The sequence below is a fragment of the Lynx rufus genome, unplaced genomic scaffold (genome assembly GCF_022079265.1).
Source record: "Lynx rufus isolate CCGP_SWC_20201006 ecotype Redwood Valley unplaced genomic scaffold, mLynRuf1.p SCAF_23, whole genome shotgun sequence".
Classification (NCBI taxonomy): Eukaryota; Metazoa; Chordata; class Mammalia; order Carnivora; family Felidae; genus Lynx; species Lynx rufus.
In genome coordinates, this window is record NW_025814838.1 from 5,326,965 (window position 1) to 5,348,369 (window position 21,405).

At 48.1% G+C, this 21,405-nt stretch overlaps 1 protein-coding gene across 14 annotated transcripts in view; it reads right to left on the reverse strand.

The window, feature by feature from the left end:
- The window catches only part of TNRC6A (trinucleotide repeat containing adaptor 6A), a 99,592-nt gene that overhangs the window by 2,519 nt on the left and 75,668 nt on the right, over window positions 1–21,405 (reverse strand). For 11 of the 14 annotated variants that reach the window (XM_047087664.1, XM_047087652.1, XM_047087651.1 and 8 more), the window contains 12 exons: window positions 21,018–21,160; window positions 20,154–20,291; window positions 19,576–19,704; window positions 19,059–19,136; window positions 18,575–18,785; window positions 15,737–15,868; window positions 7,151–7,309; window positions 6,411–6,551; window positions 4,869–4,976; window positions 3,326–3,547; window positions 910–980; window positions 48–187 (listed from right to left, as the gene is read on the reverse strand). In XM_047087664.1, the coding sequence (XP_046943620.1) occupies window positions 48–187; window positions 910–980; window positions 3,326–3,547; window positions 4,869–4,976; window positions 6,411–6,551; window positions 7,151–7,309; window positions 15,737–15,868; window positions 18,575–18,785; window positions 19,059–19,136; window positions 19,576–19,704; window positions 20,154–20,291; window positions 21,018–21,160 (1,672 nt within the window). Of the gene's footprint in view, window positions 1–47; window positions 188–363; window positions 493–909; window positions 981–3,325; window positions 3,548–4,868; window positions 4,977–6,410; window positions 6,552–7,150; window positions 7,310–15,736; window positions 15,869–18,574; window positions 18,786–19,058; window positions 19,137–19,575; window positions 19,705–20,153; window positions 20,292–20,458; window positions 20,606–21,017; window positions 21,161–21,405 lie in introns of those variants that run through there. The other 3 variants (XM_047087665.1, XR_006963594.1, XM_047087656.1) reach the window with 3 other exon arrangements.

The following is a 21,405-nucleotide window of genomic DNA, read 5'->3' on the forward strand; positions in this document are numbered from 1 at the left end:
GCATTGTGAGGACGCTTTGCGGGCGTCCTGCACCGGCCGGAACTTACATGTGCAGAGACTTCTGTGCCTTCACTACCTCTTCTTTTGAGCTGTAACGGACCAGAGCATTTCCATGTGGGAGGTTCAGGTGGAATGTTATCAGTGGGCCGTGCTGCATGCACAGAGTACGCAGAGTTGAGCCATCGATCTAGGAGACAGTGTGGGGAGCCGCCCGTCAGACCAGCGCCACGGGGACCATCCAGGGAGGCTGTCCCCGGCTGGGACGCCGCTGCTCTCTCTCCTGCTGCCACTGGTCACTGGGGCTCACTGCTGTGATGGGGTACAGTGCCCCCCTCCCCACCTCCACTGGTCCCAGAGCCGTACCTCTGTGGCCTCTAGACTCCTGGACACTCCCCAGATCCCCACTTCCTTAGTTAGCCATATGCCCCTGCTGTGGCTTCGTGTCTTCTCTCTTCCCTGCCCTGAGGACAGGATTCATCAAGGCACTGCTCCCTGGGAGAGGAGGGGGTGGGCTCTTAACATCCGGCCTCCAGAGGAGGGTGGTCCGGGGACTAAGGAAATGTTCTAGTCTGAGAGGGTGGACCAGGGTTTCTCGAGTGCAGGAAGGACCAGGACCACCTGCTCCAAACTGCTTCAAATGCCCTTACGAAATGCAGACCCCGAGGAACCTGTACTTCGGTTGGCTCCTGGGTACATTTCACAGGGTAAAAAAAAAAAAAACCCAGGTCGGACCATAGCCTGCCTGAGGCATCTGAAGATCGTGCCCTGTTGTGTCCTCTGCCCGGCCTTGACATCTGCTTTGTCCCACTTAGCGGGCCTGGGCAGAACCTCCTCTCAAAGCAGACTGGACCCCTTTGCTCCTGTGCCGGCTGGCGTGTGCCCAGCAGCCAGGATGCCTGGAACTCTTACCTGAGGTGTAAGGTTCTTTAGAACAAGCCAATTTGTTATTCTCCCTGAGCTGCTCTCACCCCAGCTGGAACCTAAGGACAAAAAAGGGCGAGTCAGTTTTCCAAGGCTGTGGCCTGAATGTCTTTTAGGACACACACTTCCCAGTCAAATGACAGCTATTCAGGAGCATCACCTGGGCCCGTGGTGCGCATCACTTCCCTCTTACCTGCACTCGTACACGGGGCGCTCTCCCCCCAGGCTCAGAATGCCAGCTCACCCCAGCTCTGACTGGGCCTGACTTCCTGGGACACGTGGCTCTGCCTCTGGGGAGAGTGAGCTCAGACAGCCCCCAGCTCATCACTTGGCAGGCGGGTGAGGTACAACAGGCGAGATCCCTTTGCGACCTTTTCAACTGTAAAGCTAAAACTACCTCAAAAGGGTGCTCTCTGGGAAAGGCCTCAGTTTGGGACGACCTCGGGTATCCTTCCATGACTCTGCATGCCTGTCGTACAGAGCGTGAAGCTCTAAGGGGACTTAAAAGCTTGCAATCGGTATCCATCGACAGATGATGGATAAGGAAGATAAGGAAGAGGTGGTTATACACACAACGGAATATTACGTAGCCACAAAAAAGGAAGAGATGCTGCCGCGTATGGATGGCAACAACACGGATGGAGCTAGAGAGTACGATGCTTAGCGAAATACATCGGACAGAGAAAGACAAACACGTATGATTTCGCCCATATACAGAATTTAAAGAACAAACAAACGAACACACAAGGCAGAACCAGACCTATACGTACAGAGAACAAACCGCTGGCTGCCGCGGCAGGGGGCAGAGGTGGGCAACCTGGCGGGTGGGGGGGGGTAGGCATAGGCTTCCAGCTGTGCAATGAATAAGGCACAGGAAGGAAAGGCACAGCATCGGGGACACGGTCAGCGGCACCGGAACAGCGTATGGGGACAGACGGTCGCCACACCGGTGGCGAGCAGTGACGTGCAGGATTGCTGCATCATACGTCCTGCACCAGAAGCCATTGCAGGGCTGTGTGTCAGCTGCACTTCAGCTACAAAGAGAAAGCTTGCAATGGCCCAGACGTTCCCGCTTCTGCCTGGGGGGGCCAGGAGCCCCGAGCCTGGCCTTCCGGCTCAGCCCCAGGGCACCCGCTCCCAGAACTAAGACATGCTCAAGTCATCCCTACGGGTATCCAGGGTGCCTCACAGAGTCTCCAATATGGCTCGGGAAGACGCCGCGGGACAGGGCTCCTGCCTGCTCCTTTCTCCCCCTGCGTCTCTAGTGACTCCGCCCAGGAGCACTTGCGCCCCGGGCACATGCTACTCCCTCTGCTCTGCGTGGCTTATTCACCCTCAACTGCACCCACCCTCATAAGGGGGTGGGGGTTCCGGGGCCACTTTCACCATCTCCCCTCCCTGGGTACTGCCACCAGCCACTTGGCCACGCCCAGCCATGCCTGGGGCCTGAAAGATCCACTCACACACCCGACACCAATGACATTCATTGGCATTTAGCAGCTTGGAACACATTCAAGTGTTCTTTTCATGTAATTAAAACTCCACCCCCCCCCAATGTCCCCCCAAGTGAAACACTGCCAAGCTTTCTTTCAGCCAGTCACGGGTGTAAAGATCAGAAATCACGGGGAGGTTTTACTACTCTTTTCAGCCTAGAGATGGGAAGGCGGCTACAGTTCTGGGCCTGGGGGAGAATGAAGACTGGAACTGTATTTACTGGTAGAATCGGTACACAGCTCTGAGTTAAATCTGTGGCTGTGTGAGTGTGTGTGTCAGGGCGGGGACACAACGCCCGCCCAAATCCCGTGCTAGGGGAAGGGAGGAGGGGAGGCGTGTGTGGCGGTGTCCTGGGACAGGCTGCCCTGTGCCTGCTGGCCCCACGGGGTTAAGTCAGCACCGCCTTTCACCCTCGTGTGCCCCTGCTGAAACAGCAAAGGTCAGCATCATCTGGACACAGGCCAGGCTTCCCTGAACAGGGCCCAGTTTGCAAAGCCAGGCGGCCTGCTTCCATCTTGCCCAGCCTCTACGTGTCTTTGTGACACGGCGATCCTCTGCGGGCTGCTGCGACCCGGAAGCTGTCGTACGGTTTCAGATGCGTTCCCGAGGAACCTCTCAAAGAGAGGTGATGCCCGTTTCGTGAACCGTGCCACTGACTGTTGTGTGTGTTTGGGTATAAGTGTTCCTAAGTAAACCAGACACAAAGTAAAATTTAAGAGTGACAAAGACATGGAAGTTGCGGAAGATGGCGATGACGGAGAACCGTGTGTTTATTTAAGGTCTAATCCTGCTCCACAGAGGGTAACGCAACATATGCTACTTCGGTCTCTGTTAAACTCAACTGTTCGTGCCGGTTCTTGTTCAGCAAATAAAGCACACGAGACCACCCTGCACATCTCCTCCGTCTTACCTGGGGTATACCTGGCGTCAGAATTTCCCCATCCTCCACCTACACGAAGGGGAGAGTTATCCCACGTAGACAAGGGTGGCTTCTGACCAGTCAGTCCCGGAGGTGGGCGGGACGGAGCAGTGATGTTTTTAGGTGGTAAAGGGACCTTCCACAGCTCATGAGCCAGAGAGGTGTTTGTAACTGAACCAGGAGACCATGTCAATTTGGAATCACTATTTCTGGCTACTCACAGGGAGAAAACACAGCAGAGAGGGGGGAAGATAATACTTTTAGAAAAGAGAAAACTTAAATAATGATAGCACCCATTCTCCCACGAAAAGCAAACCAATCAAAAGACTGTCAAAAATCCCCAAATCAAACTAAACAGCCCAAAAACCACAAAAACCAAAATGAAACTGCTCCCTTGACTCAAAACTCAGACCATTCATCTAATATTCTTAATAATTTCAAGACTTGTGAAATTCTTAGCCCAGTGTACATTACCGTAATCGAAACTGAAACAAAGCTGAAAACACTCTGAATTACACTAAAATAGCAACTGGGAGCACATTCCCTTCATGACCATAACTGAGCCACTCGAGACCGCCACATGGATCATTACACAGATTTTAGAACTCTCTGGTTTACACACAGGAAAAAGGACCACAATAGTAGTCAGGCGGTCTCCTCAGGGGGTCTCCACCGCAGACGTTCACTGGGGGCCTGTGTGCGCTAAGCGCCCAGCTGCTGGGCACTTGGTGTGTGCTCTCTCTCTAGTCCCGACACACATCCTACCGAGGAGCACAGAGGTTAAGCAACTTGCCTATGGGTCCCGCACACAGCCAGGATTCAAACCTAGGCCTGTGTGGCTTAAAAAAGAAAGAGGGAAAGAAAAAAGCCAGCAAGCTCACTTCCTGAAGCATGCAGCCTCGTGGCAATCGGGGTGTGTGGGATCAGGCACACGGTAAACTATTTCAAAATAATGCTAAAAAACCCTGGGGGGGGGGGGGGCGCGGGGGTGCAAGAGGATAGAGAATTTTATAACTTCTGTCACTGTCCACCATTTTTCTACTTGATTCATAACGTGCACGTCCTGTAAGTCAGTGTGACTTTGAGTGTGGTCAGAAGACTGGTCACAACAGTTTCCTACTGGTGTGTGACAGCCGAGTACAGAAATTCAGAGTGAGTGTCTGTAAACTGACAGCAACGTGACATTGCCACAACTTGCACTTTTCCAGCAACTCCAAGTTCAGGTTTACTACACTTCATAAAATTATCAGTCTGTGAAGGATTAGAAATTACAAAAATAAAAGCTGCTTCATTGGAGAAGCGCTTTGAGAGAAAGCGCACTAACTAAGCTGGCTCTCAGACAGGAGTGACAGCAGGCTGTTTTCGGAAAAGACTGCTGGGTACGGTCCATTTGAAAAAGGGATCAATGGGGTTACAAGTGCTTTCCCAGGCTCAGAAATACACTCTCCTCCCTCCCCGAAAAGCCTTTAGACAAAAAGGAGAGGGCCCCCCCCACCCGCTCTGACGGGGCCTCGGCAAGCCCGGACGAGCCCACCTGAAGTGCTTTGTGCTGTACTGCTGAGGGGAACGTTGTAGTTGGAGGCACGAATGGATGACCAGGCACTAGTTGAAGGCAGCGTGGTGTTCAAGGATGAGGATGACCCTACGTGGGGGAAGAGCCCAATTAGTCATCCCCAGAGCAAGGGACGTACGTGGTGCCTGAGAAGCAGCCGAAGCACCCGGTGAGGCTGCAACGCGACAGCACGGCCCAAGAAAGGAAAGCGGACGCCAGGGTCCGGGGCCGCTGCCCGTGCCCACGACCGCACCTTCCTGTCCGCTCATCATCCTGCTGCGGCTCGGGGACGTGGCTCCCCTCCTCCGCCTGATTCTCAGCACTGTCCGTGTCACTATCCGTGACACGCTCGGGGACAGCGGGCCTCCTGGTCCCAGTCCCCGCTCCAGGAGGGCTCGATCCTCCCGCCCCCAAGCCCCGTCTCAGCTCCAGGGACTTGTTGGTACATGCCCCCTGCCCAGCACCACTCGCTACTCTGGGCTGGACCGTGACAGCTCTGTCCTGGCTTCCCGCTCCAGTCCCCCCCGCTCGCCGCAGCCAGCCCTCCCGCCCACCTGTGACCGCAAGTCTGGGGCTCAAAACCTTCAATGGTGTGCTTTTCTAACATCGAATCCAAACTCCTCTTCTGGCTATCTTGTACAAAAAGAAGCCCGTTTCTGCAAGCCACCGGATGCTTCCGTTAAGAAGCTGTGAGGCCCTACGCTTGGCTCTGTCCCGCTTTCCTCTGGGAGAGCAGTGGGTACGTCCACTACTTCCATACAGCGGCCTAAATTCAGCCATTTTACAATGAGGAGGATGCCGTCCTTACCACTGTGATATGGCCAACACCTGTTCACGAATGGTGCATTTACTGTAAAATGCTGACTGCTTTACATTTTATTATAAGCTGGCTAGCGGAATAGGAGGGATACAGGTTTCAGAAACGGAAAATGCTTCCATCTCATTCATCCTTCTCCGGGAGTGTGCACAGAACCCTGCAACTGGGCTGAAGAATAACCCTATGGTAGGTGGCGGGACGATTTCCTCTGATACCCCACTAAAACGTGTGTCTGAGCGGGACCCTTAACTTGGCCTTAATTTTCACTTTCGGAAAAACAAGGAAAGCTCAACTGCTTCTTCCCACGAAGTCCTTTAACACCCAGAGTGCATAAACAATTAACGACAGAAAATCTTTTACAAAAAGCAGCACCCGTTTCTTAACCATGTCAACACTGAAGCCACATATAAAGCAGATAAACACCTTTTAATTGTTACTACAATTACTGGAGAGCAAACGTTTGCTGGAGCTTTGTGTTAACTGATGCAGTGAATATGTTTGTTTACCATATGTTTGTGCTAATAAGTCCCCATTGTTTCTAAAGTGGCAAAGAGTCACCTCTGGGAAAATGGCGAATTCTCTTTTTATGTTCACTATTCCCTTGGATGTCAGGTGCTGTGCTGTTAAGTTTCACATCTGCTTTGAACCATTCTTAAACCATATCATCCAGCATCATTCAGAAATTCTGACTGGTGCCGCCTACATACCACTGTTCCTGTCCCTGAGGTGGTCAACTTCCCGCACAGTATTAATTGAAAGATTGTTTATGACACTGCCAGGAGTGACGTAAGGGTCAGTTTCAGGGTCGATGTTTGGATAACCTTTCCATGGTTCACCAGGGCGAAATTCTGGGAAGGAAACACTTAAAATTAGTTCAGGCTTATTTGTCACTTAAAAATCCGTTATTAAATATCCAAAACTTTTATTCCTAAAGTCCACGCAATTCTCCTGATTCAGTTACCAGAATTAGTGTAACATAAGCTGCTACTTATGAATAATTTGCACATTTTTGCTAGTGAAATAATTTCTCTGCGCTTGCATATTTTTAAACACTAACATTTTAAAGCGCTTTATTAAATCACAAGCCATAGCAACGCAACAGAAAAGGCGGCCGTAAGTACATTTCTGGTGACTCTTCAGCCCACAGAAAACACGGTCAAGTTCGTCCCCCAACACGGCGAAGAGGAACAACGAACGGAGGTTTTGTGTTATTCTTCACGCTGGCCTGCGGGACTGACTCCGCTCTCGCCGCCTGGAGCACAGGGGCACTGGTAACGGGCCAGACCCGCTCGCTGGCCCAAGACCTGATGCTCAGCTTTCCATGCATCCTATCCGTGTCCCCCCTACCCTTGGCCCAGGACTGGGCTACAGTAGAACCTACAACCTCTAGAGATAACGCAACCTTACTGGGAAGAAACCCTCACGGAGGAAGCCGGCAGCACTTTACCTGGTGGCCAATTAACACTGCTAGAGCCGTTAGGCGATTTGGCACGTGGCCAGCCGTCTCCTATTGAACCTGGAGGACTGGCTGGAGAAGTACTGCTGTTCATAAAGTCATAGGGAACAAACGGAGACTCTTCCAGCCTGAAACCACTTGAAATAGCACCTACAGAGGGAGACACAGGGCGGTGAACGTGAGGCAAAATATATGCGTGAATTTATCTCTTGCGGTTTCTCCAATAGCAAGAGAGAACTCGTCATGGGTCTGCGGGTTCCAAGTTGTGTTCTGCAGGCCATGTGAAAAGGCAAGGAGAAAACAAGGCTCCGCACTCGCCCAGACTTCAGTCACTTTTCACGCTCTCATGTACTGAGATCTGGAAATTATCATCATGAATTTTATTTCCGGAAGGATAATAAGGACCAGAGCCATCAACAAGTGACCCGGGTACGAGTACACACTTATTTTCAAATCGTTAAAACACTGGTATCTTGGCCTAAATGGAGAACGAGCACAGTGAAGTTTCTGTCCAGGAGGTGTGTGTGGGGGGAGGATGGGCAAGGGGTGATGAGGAGTGATGGAGAGAAGAAAAGAACCGTGGAAAAGGAAGAATGACGGTGGGGAACACTGTGAGTGCCAAAGAGGTGTACCCGAGAATCGAGACTGCTATGCATGTAATGAAGACAAATATCCTTTTTTTTCAGGATGTTTATATTTCTACTTATACACACCCCCTCGTGACTATACCACATTAGTGAAGCTACCTGTTATCAAACTTGAGTGTGAAATCCCACAGAAAGGCAATTTATGCTCACTTAGAAATCGTCACTTGTTTCCTGATGATTTATTCTCCACACTGATCTTTGTTTTGCCTTATTAAAATTTTGTTTTAATCTTTATTTATTTTTTTGAGAGAGCATGAGTCGGGGAGGGGCAGAGAGAGAGGGAGACACAGAATTGGAAGCAGGCTCCAGGCTCTGAGCTGTCAGTGCAGAGCCCGACGTGGGGCTCGAACTCACAGACCGTGAGATCATGACCTGAGCCGAAGTCAGACGCTTAACCAACTGAGCCACCAAGGGCCCCTGTTTATTTTTAATAGATATACCTTGTCTATTTTTTGCTGACAGCAGAGCGCCTGACGCAGAGCTTGAACCCACGGACCGTGAGATCATGACCTGCACCAAAGCCAGACACTTAACTGAACTATGCGGGGGGGCCCCTAATTACCTTCTATTAATCACTTCATGGGAGAAGGTGCAGAAGATGGGAAGTGAGATTGTATAGGCGGCAGGTGTAGTTGAAGCAAGCAGAGCTGGATTTATGCCACAGAAATGCTGTGTCTCAGAGGCGGGGCGTGTGAGCGGTGACCATAAGGAAGGCCAACACCGCCTGGGCACTAGTGTCTCACCCTGTCCTAGTGCTTGAGTGCTTCTGAGGTGTTGCCTTATTCACCCTCCAAACACCATAGGAGGTATTATTATACTCCCATTTAGCAGGTAAAGGTTAAGTTACTTGCCAACAGCTAATAAACAGCAGAGCTAGGCCTCAAATCCCAGGTCTGTGTCTATTTTGCCATTTTGCCATCATGTCAACTACCACTCCCACGCTGAAGAAAAATTCCAAATGTGATATGCCACTGAGTGGCAAATGTAACTTAGAATTCAGGTCTGTTTGATTCAGGGTTCGATGTTCTTTCTACCATGTGACCATTTCACCTTCCATTTCTGATAATCATCAGTCCAAGGTTCACAAACTAGCAAACTGACCTTTAAGCCAAGTTTAGTCAAATAAAGTTTCAAGATACAAATCCACTGGAGAGGACCGAATGTCACAAACGTGTTAATCAGAGGGACAGATTTGATGCTGCTTAGGTTAGAAAGCAGAGAGGCTCTCCTGGCTGCCACCCAACCCCCCCCCCCCACCCCACCCTCCACCCGGCCATTATCTTAAATCACTAAGTCCTATCAATTCTGCTTCCTACAATTTTTTGTTTTGCACAACTGCAACAATTTAGCTTTGATAGAACGCGCATGCTGCTGAGCGAGTGAAGGCAGGGCAGAAAGAAGAGGGAGAGAGAGAATCCCAAACAGGCTCCAATCTCAGTCCAGCTCGGGGCTTGATCCCATGACCCTGGGATCATGAGCTCAGCTGAAACCAAGAATTGGATGCTCAACCGGCTGAGCCACCCAGGTCCCCCAAATGCAGTGATTTCTGAATTATTTTGTTTTGGGTCCCTTGTATGCAAAGAGTTGGATTTTGCTTTATGATTCAATCTGAATTTATTTTGATAAATTACTTTGGCTCATTTATGCTTATCAATTTTATATATATTTTGGTTCTAGTTTCTCATATTATTTTATATGATGCCTTTTATTTCTTCACAGATTCTTTTTTTTTTTTTTTTTAAGTTTACTTATTTTGATAGAAAGAGAGAGAGAGAGAGGGAGAGGGAGGAGAGAATGAGAGCAGGGACAGGCAGAGAGAGAGAGGAGAAAATCCCAAGCAAGCGCTATGCTGTCGGCACAAAGCCCAGACTTGGGGCTCAAAATCACGAACTGTGAGATCTTGACCTGAGCCGAAATCAACCGTCGGGTGCTTAACTGACTTAACAACCCAGGAGCCCTGATTTCTTTATAGATTCCTTAAAAACTCTAAAAATATGGTACCTGTTTTTCTCTTTTCTGAAAATGTGGAAGGCTTACGTTTTTGTTTCAGTGGGTGTCTTTGTAACTTGTTTAATCTTGTCTTCAAAAAATTCTGAGATAGAGCTGACGTATAGCACTGTGTTAGTTTCAAGTGCACAACGTAAGAATTTGATGCTCTTATGTACTGTGAAATGATCATATAGCTCTTGAGTAATGACTACACTGGGTCAGGCTACACTGTCTCCTGTTTGGCTAAGCTCTGGATCAGGCACAGAAGTTTCCCAGCTGATCTCCTCGCCCCAGCTGATCTCCACTCCCCAGGTCTCCACAAAGCAGCCAGAGTAATCCCAAACACAAAACATGCCACTTCCCAGCTGAGCGGTCTCCAACAGGTCTCCATTGCAGAGGGGGGAATACTCAAACTCTTCAATCATTTATAAGGCCTCCACCCATCAGCCCTGGGTTCCCCTCTCATCACCTCTGCTTGGTTAACTCCTGTTATCTTTCGTATCTCAGCTTAAGAGATCACAACCTTCTTCTGGAATCCTTCAGCTACTGCCCCCAACCCCAAGACGGAAATAAATATTCTATATATGTACCCCCACCACAGAACAACGTGCTGGGTGCTGATGAGGGGAAAAGATTTTATCAACTGCCTTCTAGTTGTAGGATCTTTAAGACCATAAAGCTTCCCAGATAACCTGGTCCAACCCTTCTGCGACGCACGCACAACTTCCTGGTCAGATGTCCTTGCCATTCCACCCTACCTCACTTAACGAATCTGTCTTTTCTTACTCCGGAAGGTGTGCAGTAAAGAGTTAGGACAGTAGGCCCAGAGTACACATTACAAAGAGCTACGAGACTGGCCCTCCCTCACTCCTGGGCTCCTCCAAGCCCACAGCGTTTCCTGCAGATAAGAGTACCTTTGCATACCCTGTACCTCAGCCAAGCCAGATAATTTCTGGTAACAAGGTGACTTCTGGTGAACATCTACTTCTGTCTGCCCGAGGCCTGGGTCATACGGTATTTTTATCAGATCTCTGAGAGGTCTGCGGGGGTTGGAGACCGCGTAACACAACCACGCAGGTGCTAATGCCTATGTGACTGACCCCCCGATAAAGACCCTGGATGCCAAGGCTTGTGTGAGCCTCTCTGGTCGGCAATACTTTGTATGTATGTGGTTTCACACATTGTGGCTGGAGAATGAAGTCCGTGAAACTTCACTGGGAGAGGACAACAGGAAACTTCTCCTGGACTCTGCCCTATGCGCCTTTTTCCTTTGCTGACTTCCGTCTGTATTCTTTTGCTGTAATAAAGCATAACCATGAGTCATACAGCTTTCCTGACTTCTGTCAATTCTTCTGGCAAACCAGTGACCTTGAAAGTGGTCTTGGGGACTTCTGACACAGAAGGTCTCCTGGGCTCGCCCTTTCTTCTCTGCTCCACAAGTAACTTATTACTAGCTCTCTATGGTGATAAACAGAGACCCCATCTCAGACAGTGTTGTGAGCAGTCCATGCTGGCCAAAGCCTTCCCCACAGGCGGCTCCCTTCCCCAGCCTCAGCTCGGGTCTGACGCGAGCCTGAACACTACCATCACATCCCTCCCCCTTAAAGATGATCTCTACCCCGTTCCACTGCTAGGGGACAACAGCCCCTCTCTTCTACAACACGGAAGCACAAATGCCAACATGAACTCAGGGTTGATGAAGAAGCGAGGGAGGTTGGCTACAGGCAAACTCCCATGGTCATTCCCCAAATGGGAGCATGACTAGAGAGCGAGATCTCTCTGGTTAGGGACCGTAGGAAAATCTCTTTCCCCCAGTGGAAGGGAGGGCACAGGCGTGAGGGGAGGGAGAAGAGAAACGGAACAAGCCCCGCACTCCCAAGTACGTGCAAACGCAAATGGCAAATGCTGCCACCCGGGCTGGGCAGGGGTGGGGGTGGTGGGGACCACGGGGCGGGGCAGCGAGCGCACCAGCAGGCAGCTACCCCGCTCCGGGTGTGCACTGCTCCGGAGCTCCGTGCCGCCAGGCCTGCTTGTTTCTAAGAGATGCCACAAGTCTGAATTTGTGCGTGAAGTTTTCTGAATGTTTACACGGATGTTGAAAAAGATGATTTCAAAATCGTGAGGGTCTAACAAAACATAACACGTGGGCTGGCACCTAGCTGAACACCGACAGCCAGGTGTGAATTTTATTATAAGTGAGAAAGGGAAGCCACAGTGAACTATCAATAATGGGAATAGGATGATTAACATTCCTCTCCCTCTTCTTAATATAAGGAAAGGGGAAAACAAAGCCAACAAATAAGATTCCGAGTCTCCGCTGGGAGAGAGGCCAGCAGGAGCCACCGATCAGGAAGGAGCAGCCCCAGGAGGGGAGAACGTGAGAGTGTGAGGAACTGGAGGGTAGTAGTGTAAGAAAAAGCACTTCTTTACACAGACTGCAAAGCTTTTTGAAAAAGCCAACACTCTAAGACTCGACATTTAGCAGGCTCTCACATACAGATATCAAACCGTCTTTCCTTCTGGAGCTGAAGACCAAAACCACAACCGGGTCAAGAAGTATTTCCGAAATCATTTTTACAAAGGAGGAAAAAATACAACGACAAAGAAAGAATCAAAGCAACAAAACAGAATACATCAGATCAAACATTCTTGATTTTGAAGAAATTTTTGAGAGAGAAGGAGAACCTGTGCAGGGGGTCCAGGGGGAGGGGCAGAGAGAGAGAGAGAGAGAGAGAGAGAGAGAGAGAGACAGAGAGAGAGAGACAGAGACAGAGACAGAGACAGAGAGAGAATCTTAAGTAGGCTCCATGCTTAGCTCGAAGCCCAACACAGGGCTCAATCCCACAACCCCGGGATCACGGTCCAAGCTGAATGCAAGAGTCGGTCGCTTAACTGACTGAGCCACCCAGTGCCCCATTCTTAATTTTTAAGGGGATGAAATGTAAGTCTGGAGATATCGAAATAATACCTATGAAACAAAAACCACTGGTCTTGGGTTAGTTACTGTCAGCTATGCCACCTGCTCAAGTACAGACAAGGAGAACATTCTGGGAGCAGAGAAGCATGTAAATATTAAGTAATTTGTATAACTAATAGAAATATTTTTAAGAAAAGAAAGAATGACTAAGTTTCAAGCATCAAATTAAGTAAATAAAGAACAGCAGGGATCTAGACTGGAGCAAAGAAAAAGGATCAACCTCTTCCTTATTCGGAAGAAGAGCACTTTCTTAGAACATATATAGGAATAAAAGTATTTACTGTTTAAGCTAGTAACTAAAAAACTTAAGAATTTACTGCTTACACTGCAGATTTATGCAAAAACAGTCCATGCGATAAAATGAGTGGAAAAAAAAGATCAACATTACGTTGTAAAAGAAGATAAAATATAAATACAAAATCATTTGATTAATTGAAGCCAATGAAGGACACACGGGAACGGGCTGCTTACAGGAAGGCCCAGCCGCCCAAATGGCCACACGCCAGGTGCCAAGCCACAAGGGAAGAGCTTGACGGCTGTTACGGCATTCAGTCCCTTTAACAATTCTGGGAGGTCTCATTTCCTTTTGCAGGTGCAAACACTGTGGCTTAAGGAGTTTAGGAACTGGGATGAAATCCTAAGTGTATGTGACTTTAAAATCTATGCTGAGGACCCCATTTATGTGACACACACCATGTACCAGCGTGCCCTGGGTCAGTATGCCGAGCACTGTAGGATACATGAGGGATGTGACACCTGCCACAGCAGAGCACGGAAGGCAAGAGGTCATTTTTACAAAGAAATTGAGGCTCAGATAAGCAGGGTAGACATGGAAAACTCCATTTTACCCCGAGAAGACAGAAAACCATATGACAGAAGCGTTTCTCTGGCTCTCTACATCTGACCTCTCCAGCTACTCCTTTCACTAGAGCCACACCCGGAGGCTGTCCTTGTTCTTTTCTAGGCCCCACTGCTCTGGGCAACCTTGTCCACGTCCATGACCTCAACATTCTGATGAATACCAAACCTTATTCTAGCTCAGATTTTTCTTCTGAGTGCTGGCCTCTATTCCTGATTTCTTTAGAAAACATTTTTTTTTAATGTTTTATTTATTTTTGAGAGAAAGAGACCAGGAGCAGCGGAGGGGCAGAGAGAGGGAGACACAGAATCTAAAGCAGGTTCCAGGCTCTGAGCGGCCGGCACAGAGCCCAACGTGGGGCTCCAACTCACAAACTTCAAGATTGTGACCTGAGCCGAAGTTGGACGCCTAACCGACTGAGCCACCCAGGAGTTACCCCCCCCTTTTAAAGTTTATTTATTTTGAGAGACAGAAAAAGTGTCAGCAGGGGAGGGGCAGAGAGAATCCCAAGCAGGCTCTATGCTGTCAGGGCAGAGCCTGATGCAGGGCTAGATCTCATGAACTGTGAGATCATGATCTGACCCAAAATCAAGAGTCGGGCGCAGGGCGCCTGGGTGGCTCAGTCGGTTAAGCGTCCAACTTCAGCTCAGGTCATGATCTCATGGTTCTAGACTCACAACGGGCATTGTGCTGACCGCTCAGACAGAGCCTGGATCCTGCTTCAGATTCTGTGTCTCCCTCTCTCTCTCTCTCAAAAATAAATAAACATTAAAAAAAAAAATTTTTTTTTTTTTTTAAAAGAGTTGGGCACTTAACCAACTAAGCCACCCAGGCACCCCACCCCAAGCCCAGTCTTAAAGGTCAAGGGGTTGGGCTGAAGGAGAGAGGCCCAGGAGGTGGGTTATGGATAATCATGTATTTGCACAAGGACTTAAGTTAGTTACCCAGCCCTTCCATCCTTAATTCTAAGGCTGTTTTTGGTGCACTCTCTCCTCATCCACTGCCTTCTGCCTCACTTACACTGCTTGGAGTCTTCTGTGTCTCTGGGTTGAAAATTTAAGATGATTTACGGCACAAAGTGGTCTGTGATTTGCTCATTCTGGCCTCTACTGTCCTAGATTCTTCTTCCTCCCTTTGCCCCCTCACCTCCGTGACAAGCATGCATAACAGAACCCCGCGGGTTGTCCTGTGTTTGAACTTTTCAAATGCTCTACTCTTTTTGCCATCCTCTCTCTACCCCTTCATGTGGTCTGAAGACCCGCTTCTTAGTCTCCATATAAAAGCCTTTCCAGACCCAGCGCACCAAAAGGTTGTCGTTCCTGCCCCCTGCCACCCCCCAACAGTGGACCACACACTGCCATCCCACGTGTGCCAACATCTCAGTCCGTCCGTGTTCCTGGCACCTACCACAGGGTGTAAAAGTTGTTACGTGCTGACTTTTGCTACCAAACCAAAGAGCTCCGTTCAGGGCAAGTACTGCTCCTGGCTCATGTATGCTCAATGGTGTGCGTGCGTGTGCATGTGTATCCAGGTGGCCAAGAACGGTCCTTTGGAAAGCAGAAAATGTTCCACTAACATTTGCTAGATGGATTGATGTTAAACAGGTGAAAATTATATTTCTAAAAAAAAAAATGTAATTAACGGATGAAAAGACAATAATATTGAATCTATATGATTTACACAAAGCAACAAAATACATGAAGAAAATGTGCCATTATACAAAACACTGACAGAAATCAAATTATGCCGGGAGTTTTTAATACCCTCCCCATCATACTAAATTAAGTAAATGTTAAGTGGAACACTAGAACGATCAAATCTATTGCAAAAACCTAAATGACCATTAAAGAGGGACAAATTTTTAAACCACAAATGTATACTGAATCTTGATTTTGTACAAAATCATTAATTGTGTTAATTGTGCCTTTTTAAAAATTTAACTAAGATTTAATAACTAATTAAGCACTTTTTAATAATGAGGAAAGGGTCTAAGTGGATTTGGCTACAAATACAGACATTTAAGATAAAATAAAAGCCTAAATTTAGTATTCTACAGGGTTTTGTTTTGTTTTTTTAAATACAACATGTAAGAATGTATTTCATACCATGTTTGCTGGAGTTTTGATCCAAAGATGTGTTCACAGAAATGCTGTCCACTGTAGTCCACTTCCTTAGTCTTGACTGTGGCTCTTTAATACTGTTCATATCCATATTTACATTCAAGTTTGAGTTCAAGCCTAAAAACAAAACAATATTTTAATAGAAAACCACTTTATAAAATATAACATGTTTTCCTTCCAATACCACGACCTCCATTTTCTAGAAAAAAACATGTAACTAATCTAATGTTTTTAATCCTGTGACCTGGGACTGTTCCTTAGCAGGTATCACCCTGCAAATGTGCACAGCCAAATGATTACAGACAAGCACAAGGTAGACAGAACACTCTGGGCCCCTGGCCAAGGTTGTGTAGAAATCCTCAATAGATATTCTAATATTCAATAACCCCATGTTTTCAAACCATGAAACTGTTAAAACTATAATTGTGTTAATGTGGAAAACTATTTCTCTATAGAATATGATTATTTTAAAATTCCTTGGTGGGGCACCTTGGTGGCTCAGGCAGTTGGGAGCATCCAACTCTTGATTTCGGGCTCAGGTCATGATCTCAGGGTTGCAGGATCAAGCCCCACATTTGGCTCCATGCTGAGTGTGGAGCCTGCTTAAGATTCTCTCTCTCCCTCTGCCCCTCTTGTGCTTGCTCTCTCTCAAACGATAAACAAACAAACAAATAAATTTCCCCGGTAAAAAGAGACAATTTTAAGGAAGCTCAATATTAAAGTTTATCTCCAACAAAATAGATTTCTTTAGCTATCCCCCAAGAGCACCACGCATGAAGAAACATAGGGAATCATGTTATCTTTTGCTTATAAACAAAAGTTTTCAACTGGCTTGCCAGCCAAAGGACACCGTCATTGAAAAGCAAAAAGGTCCTGGGGCGCCTGGGTGGCTCGGTTGGTTAAGCATCTGACTTTGGCTCAGGTCACGATCCCATGGTTCGTGAGTCTGAGCCCCGCATCAGGCTCTCTGCTGTCAGTGCGAAGCCTGCTTTGGATCCTCTGACCCCCTCTCGATCTCTGCCCCTTCCCTACTTGTGCTCTCTCTCTGTCAAAAGTAAAACACAAACATTAAAAAAAAAAAAAGTAAAAACGTCCTGCTCTAATAATTTAGAGACTCCCATATCTCAAGGCGCAACTTCCTTGACCTTTGGTGATGAAACACATCACACTCAGATATTCTCTGTTGGAACAGGATGGAAATTTCCATCTTGCATACTGTGGGTCAGAAAACTGACTGTTAATCCAGGGTTTCTTCATTGTGGTCCAGGGACCATCAACATCAGAATCATCTGAGATTCTTGTTAAAAATGAACACTTTTCAATGGGAGCCAGAATCTCTGGCCACATAGCCAGGTGGTTCGTATTTTAAAATTTCAAAACAAATAGTTTTCAATACTTGGGTTTGATGACAGTCCATGTGGTATCAGGTCAAACTTAAAAACTTTAATAACGTGGGGCGCCTGGGTGGCTCAGTTAGGTGACCAACTTTGGCTCAGGTCATGATCTCACGGTTTGTGAGTTCGAGCCCTGCATTGGGCTCTGTGCTGACAGCTCAGAGCCTGGAGCCTGCTTCGGATCCTGTGTCTCCCTCTCTCTCTGCCCCTCCCCCACTCACACTCTGTGTCTCTCTCTCTCAAAAATAAATAAAACATTGAAAAAAAACTTTAATAACATAAATTCTCTAATATCATCCCAATTTTTTGAAGAGAGCAATTACATTTGCTGTTCTCTGGACTCATCAACCAGACCCAAGACTCGGCAAATTTTTCTGTGAAGCTTCAAACAGTATCTCAGGCTCCGTGGGCCACAAGGTCTGTGGGTCTCTGTGCAACTCTGTTTTAGCACAAAAGCAACCACAGAAAATACATTAACAAAAGACCATGGCTGTGTTCCAATAAAACTTTCTTTACAAAACCAGGCCACCGGCCAAATGTGGCCAACAGGCTCCAGTCTGCCAATGCCTGATTTAGACAACCATGCTGTGTTGGTATGGGTTAGGCAGACCTCTTAACCAGGAAAACGTATCTCTCTGTCCTTGCTGAGAGTCCGCAGCAATACGAGGGGGAGCCAGAGTGAAGCGAAGCAGGGCAACAGCAGGCCCCACCCCACCCACGGCCAAGAGCAGGCTAGCTCATTAGCTGTCTTCAACACACTTGGGCTGGCAACCAAGCTGGCTTTCGAGAAGCCATTTTAAGGGAAAAGAGAGAAAGCAAAAGCAAAATCAACAATCAAGGCTCAAAATATAATCACAAAGAGAAAAGAGACCCAGGGAGGGGGAAAACATACAAGCCTGAAGTTTCCAGAGGGAGACAGGGAAAGAAAGGAAGAGGGGAGCTACTGCAAGGGCAACAGAGGCAACCCTCCCGCCTCTGTGTCCTACACTCAACACTCATGCCAGAAATCACCCCTAAAGACTCAGACAATCGTGACAATTTCAGGCGCTGCCCCACAGAAGCCACTCATCCCAGTTATTCCCCAAAGTGGCACTGCTCCGGGTGTCTCTGGCATGTGGTTACTAACCACCCTCCCCCGCCCCCACTCTACGAGGAAACCACCTGGGGCTCGAGAGCAACTTCACCTTTATTCTAACCCACTTTAAATGAGCAGGGAGTTTTTGAAACAGCACGGTTTTCTGGAATGGAGAGAGGCCTTCCTGGAAGCAGGGAGACAGGCTGACCCTGGGACAGGCAGGGCAGCTCCCGGAGAGGAACGAGCCACAGAGCCAGCATGGTTCCGAGGGGACAGAACTGTGTCGCCAAGGGAGAAGACGTCAGGCAGCGGCTCCTGGTGTCAGGTGAATGCCCCGGCCAAGGAGAAACCCACCTATAGGGAAGTTGCTGAAAGCATTTATTGGTGACGGCCCTTTCTGCAGCTCGGGTGTAGTGTGGGGCATGACGTTCTCGAGGAAAGGTTTCATGGCTGGCTGATGGAGTGGCTGCTGCTGAGCTGGCGGGGTCTGTTGCTTCACCAACAGGTTGGGGTCCAGCTGGCGAGACTGCTGCATCATTTGCTGCTGCACACTAAGAGGTCGACCCTGAAAACAACCAAGCGATCGGGAAACACTGGAGAGAAAGTCTTTAGGGATACCCAGGTATTCCCCCCTCAACTGCCGAATTCCCCTCCTCCCCGGCAGGAAGGTGAATAATCACCATACTCCAGTTAACACGACCTCCGGGCAAACAGGAGACTTAACGCATCACATATTTTGTCGTATCTTGATACAGGCATTTCGCCTCTCTTGTCACAAGCTCGAATGAAGTGAGTTGAGCGCAAGCGAAGCAAAAGGGGAAAGAAGGGTGCGATCTACCTGCTGGTCTTGCTGCTGCCGGTTCCCAGAAGGCACGCTTCTCTGACTCTGCGCCCTTTGCTGCTGCGCTAACAATCGCTGGAGGGGAGATGGCGAAAAGGCCGTCAGCGTCTCGTCAGAGTCGTGTCATAGAGCAAGCTTCGGGATGGCTGCAGGTGGACCTAAGGCGTGGCCTCATCTGGCGTACCCTCTTCCTGGGGCTCCCTGGCCTCAAGCCGTTGTTGAATTCGGTCTTTGGTTCAGTCTAAACTACTTGTGCTTCGGGAGGGACACGTCCCCCCCCCCCCCCCCCCCCGCCCCCATCCCACTCCCTCCGCCATCCCAGATCTGACTGGGTGGTGCTCGAAGAGCATCCCGCCTTTCCAGCTCACGACCTGTCCTCCCCGACAGACTGTAAGCTTCCTGGGGGCGACGGCACCCACTGTTTGCTGCCACGCTTCCCACAGAGTCTTGGGTTTATTAGCACACAGTAGACGCTCAACAGACTTGCACTGAATAGGACTGTTAACCGACTCACCTGTAACTGGGAGATCTGAGAAAGCTGGTTTAGTTGGGATAGCTGGTTCAGCATGGCTACCTGTTGAGGGCCAAAGAGCGGATTCAGGCCACCGTTGTTTGGTGCATACTTCAGCAATGAAACTGGAACCTTAGGATCACAATGGCAAGTTAATAACGTTGATCAAATAACTCAAAACTAACTAAATGTGCTGTGTAGTTTGACTTGTCAATAGAGCAATTAAATCTGTGGACTATTACCATGGAAGGTTGGTTAAGTTCTTGCTTTGCTTTATCGTTCATATAAACTTTTCTGGGTTAACTACAAGAGGACAGGGGTGAAATCTTAAAGCGGCCAATTTACTTTGCTGTTGTCTTCCTCCCCTCAACGTGTTTTCCGGAAGGTAGTGGTAAATTTCAGGTGTAACTGAACTTGGACTCATTTTCTTGACCCAACCCACATCCGTTCGTAAGGACAGCTAATTCTGCATTAGCTGCGTCTCAAAGATGCCAGTCGACGTGATGAGGAGCACCTAACTGTCTCGTTCAAATACCAAGTGTTTCCAGGTACACAGGGGAGAGCACGCCCGCAGTCGCTACCTGAGGGGAGAGTAATGGAGGAGGCACTTGAGCACGGAGATTAGGCTGAGATGAACTAAGAGGTTGTGCTGGAGGCTGCTGCAGGCCCCGGGCTTGTGCTGCTGTGTTTCCAACACCGAACATACTGGGATTGCCATTCTGCAAAACCAAACGACAGCAACAGAACCCCAGTGGGATTCTTTAGGGACGGACGTCGCAATACCACACTGTAATATTGATTTAAACACAGTAACTACAAGTAAGAGAGATCTTATTACTTCTACAAAGCATTCAAGAGAGAGCCTAAAATACACGCGTGGACTTACCTGTCTAACAGAATTCAAGTTTTGCATACCCAGCCCTGCTATGGAGCCAAGGGCCTGGTTAGGTAGTGCACTATTTGAAGGGGGAAGCTTCATGCTTTGACTGGACATAAACTGCATGTTTTGGGATTCATCTGCTACAATGCCATCCTGATTGGACAGACAGAAAGATGTGCAACACCAGCCAAGCAAACAAGTAGAAGGGAGAAATCATTGCAGGAACAGAAGAGAAGTCACATGACATTCCAGCATCAACAGGAAACAGGTAGAGAACAGAAGAGATCAGATTAGTGTTAATTCTAGAGTACATAAAAAGAACCAAACACATTTTACGGGATTCAGAAGAAAATACAAAATGCAATCCCTATGCTAAATTGAAACATAAAAGGGAGAATGAACTACAAATCCAGTAGTAGGATTTGGCACTGGATTATAAGCAGTACCTTACATTAAATGCCCTAACCACTAATGAGAAAATTATGCCATTAAGTGTACTGGTTATTAGCCACAGGGGTGAAACAAACAAACAAACAAACAAACAACAAACAAACAAACAACTTACCTTATCAAAATAAGGACTGCGCTCCATGGAAGACTCTTTGGAAATCTGAGGCCGAGAACCAGGGCCTTTCCCGACCGTTCGATTGTAATCACCAATATTTAGGCTATGTTTATCTATGTCCATTCGTTTGTCTTGTAACATTCCTAATAAAGGCAGGAAATGATGTTACCATGTAGGAAGACGATTCAGTTGGCTTCAGATAAATTTACAGTAGAAAGCAAAACATTTCCTCCCTGCGGGAGGACTTCTGCCTTGGGAAGGACACGTGAAAAATGCACTCGCATTTAGTAAATCTTGCATTCCTCACAAGTAAAGTTGGGTTTAGCAGACGCTGCTGTTTTACTGAACCAATTAACCTGAAGTAAACAGGTTAAGATGTCTTTGGTCA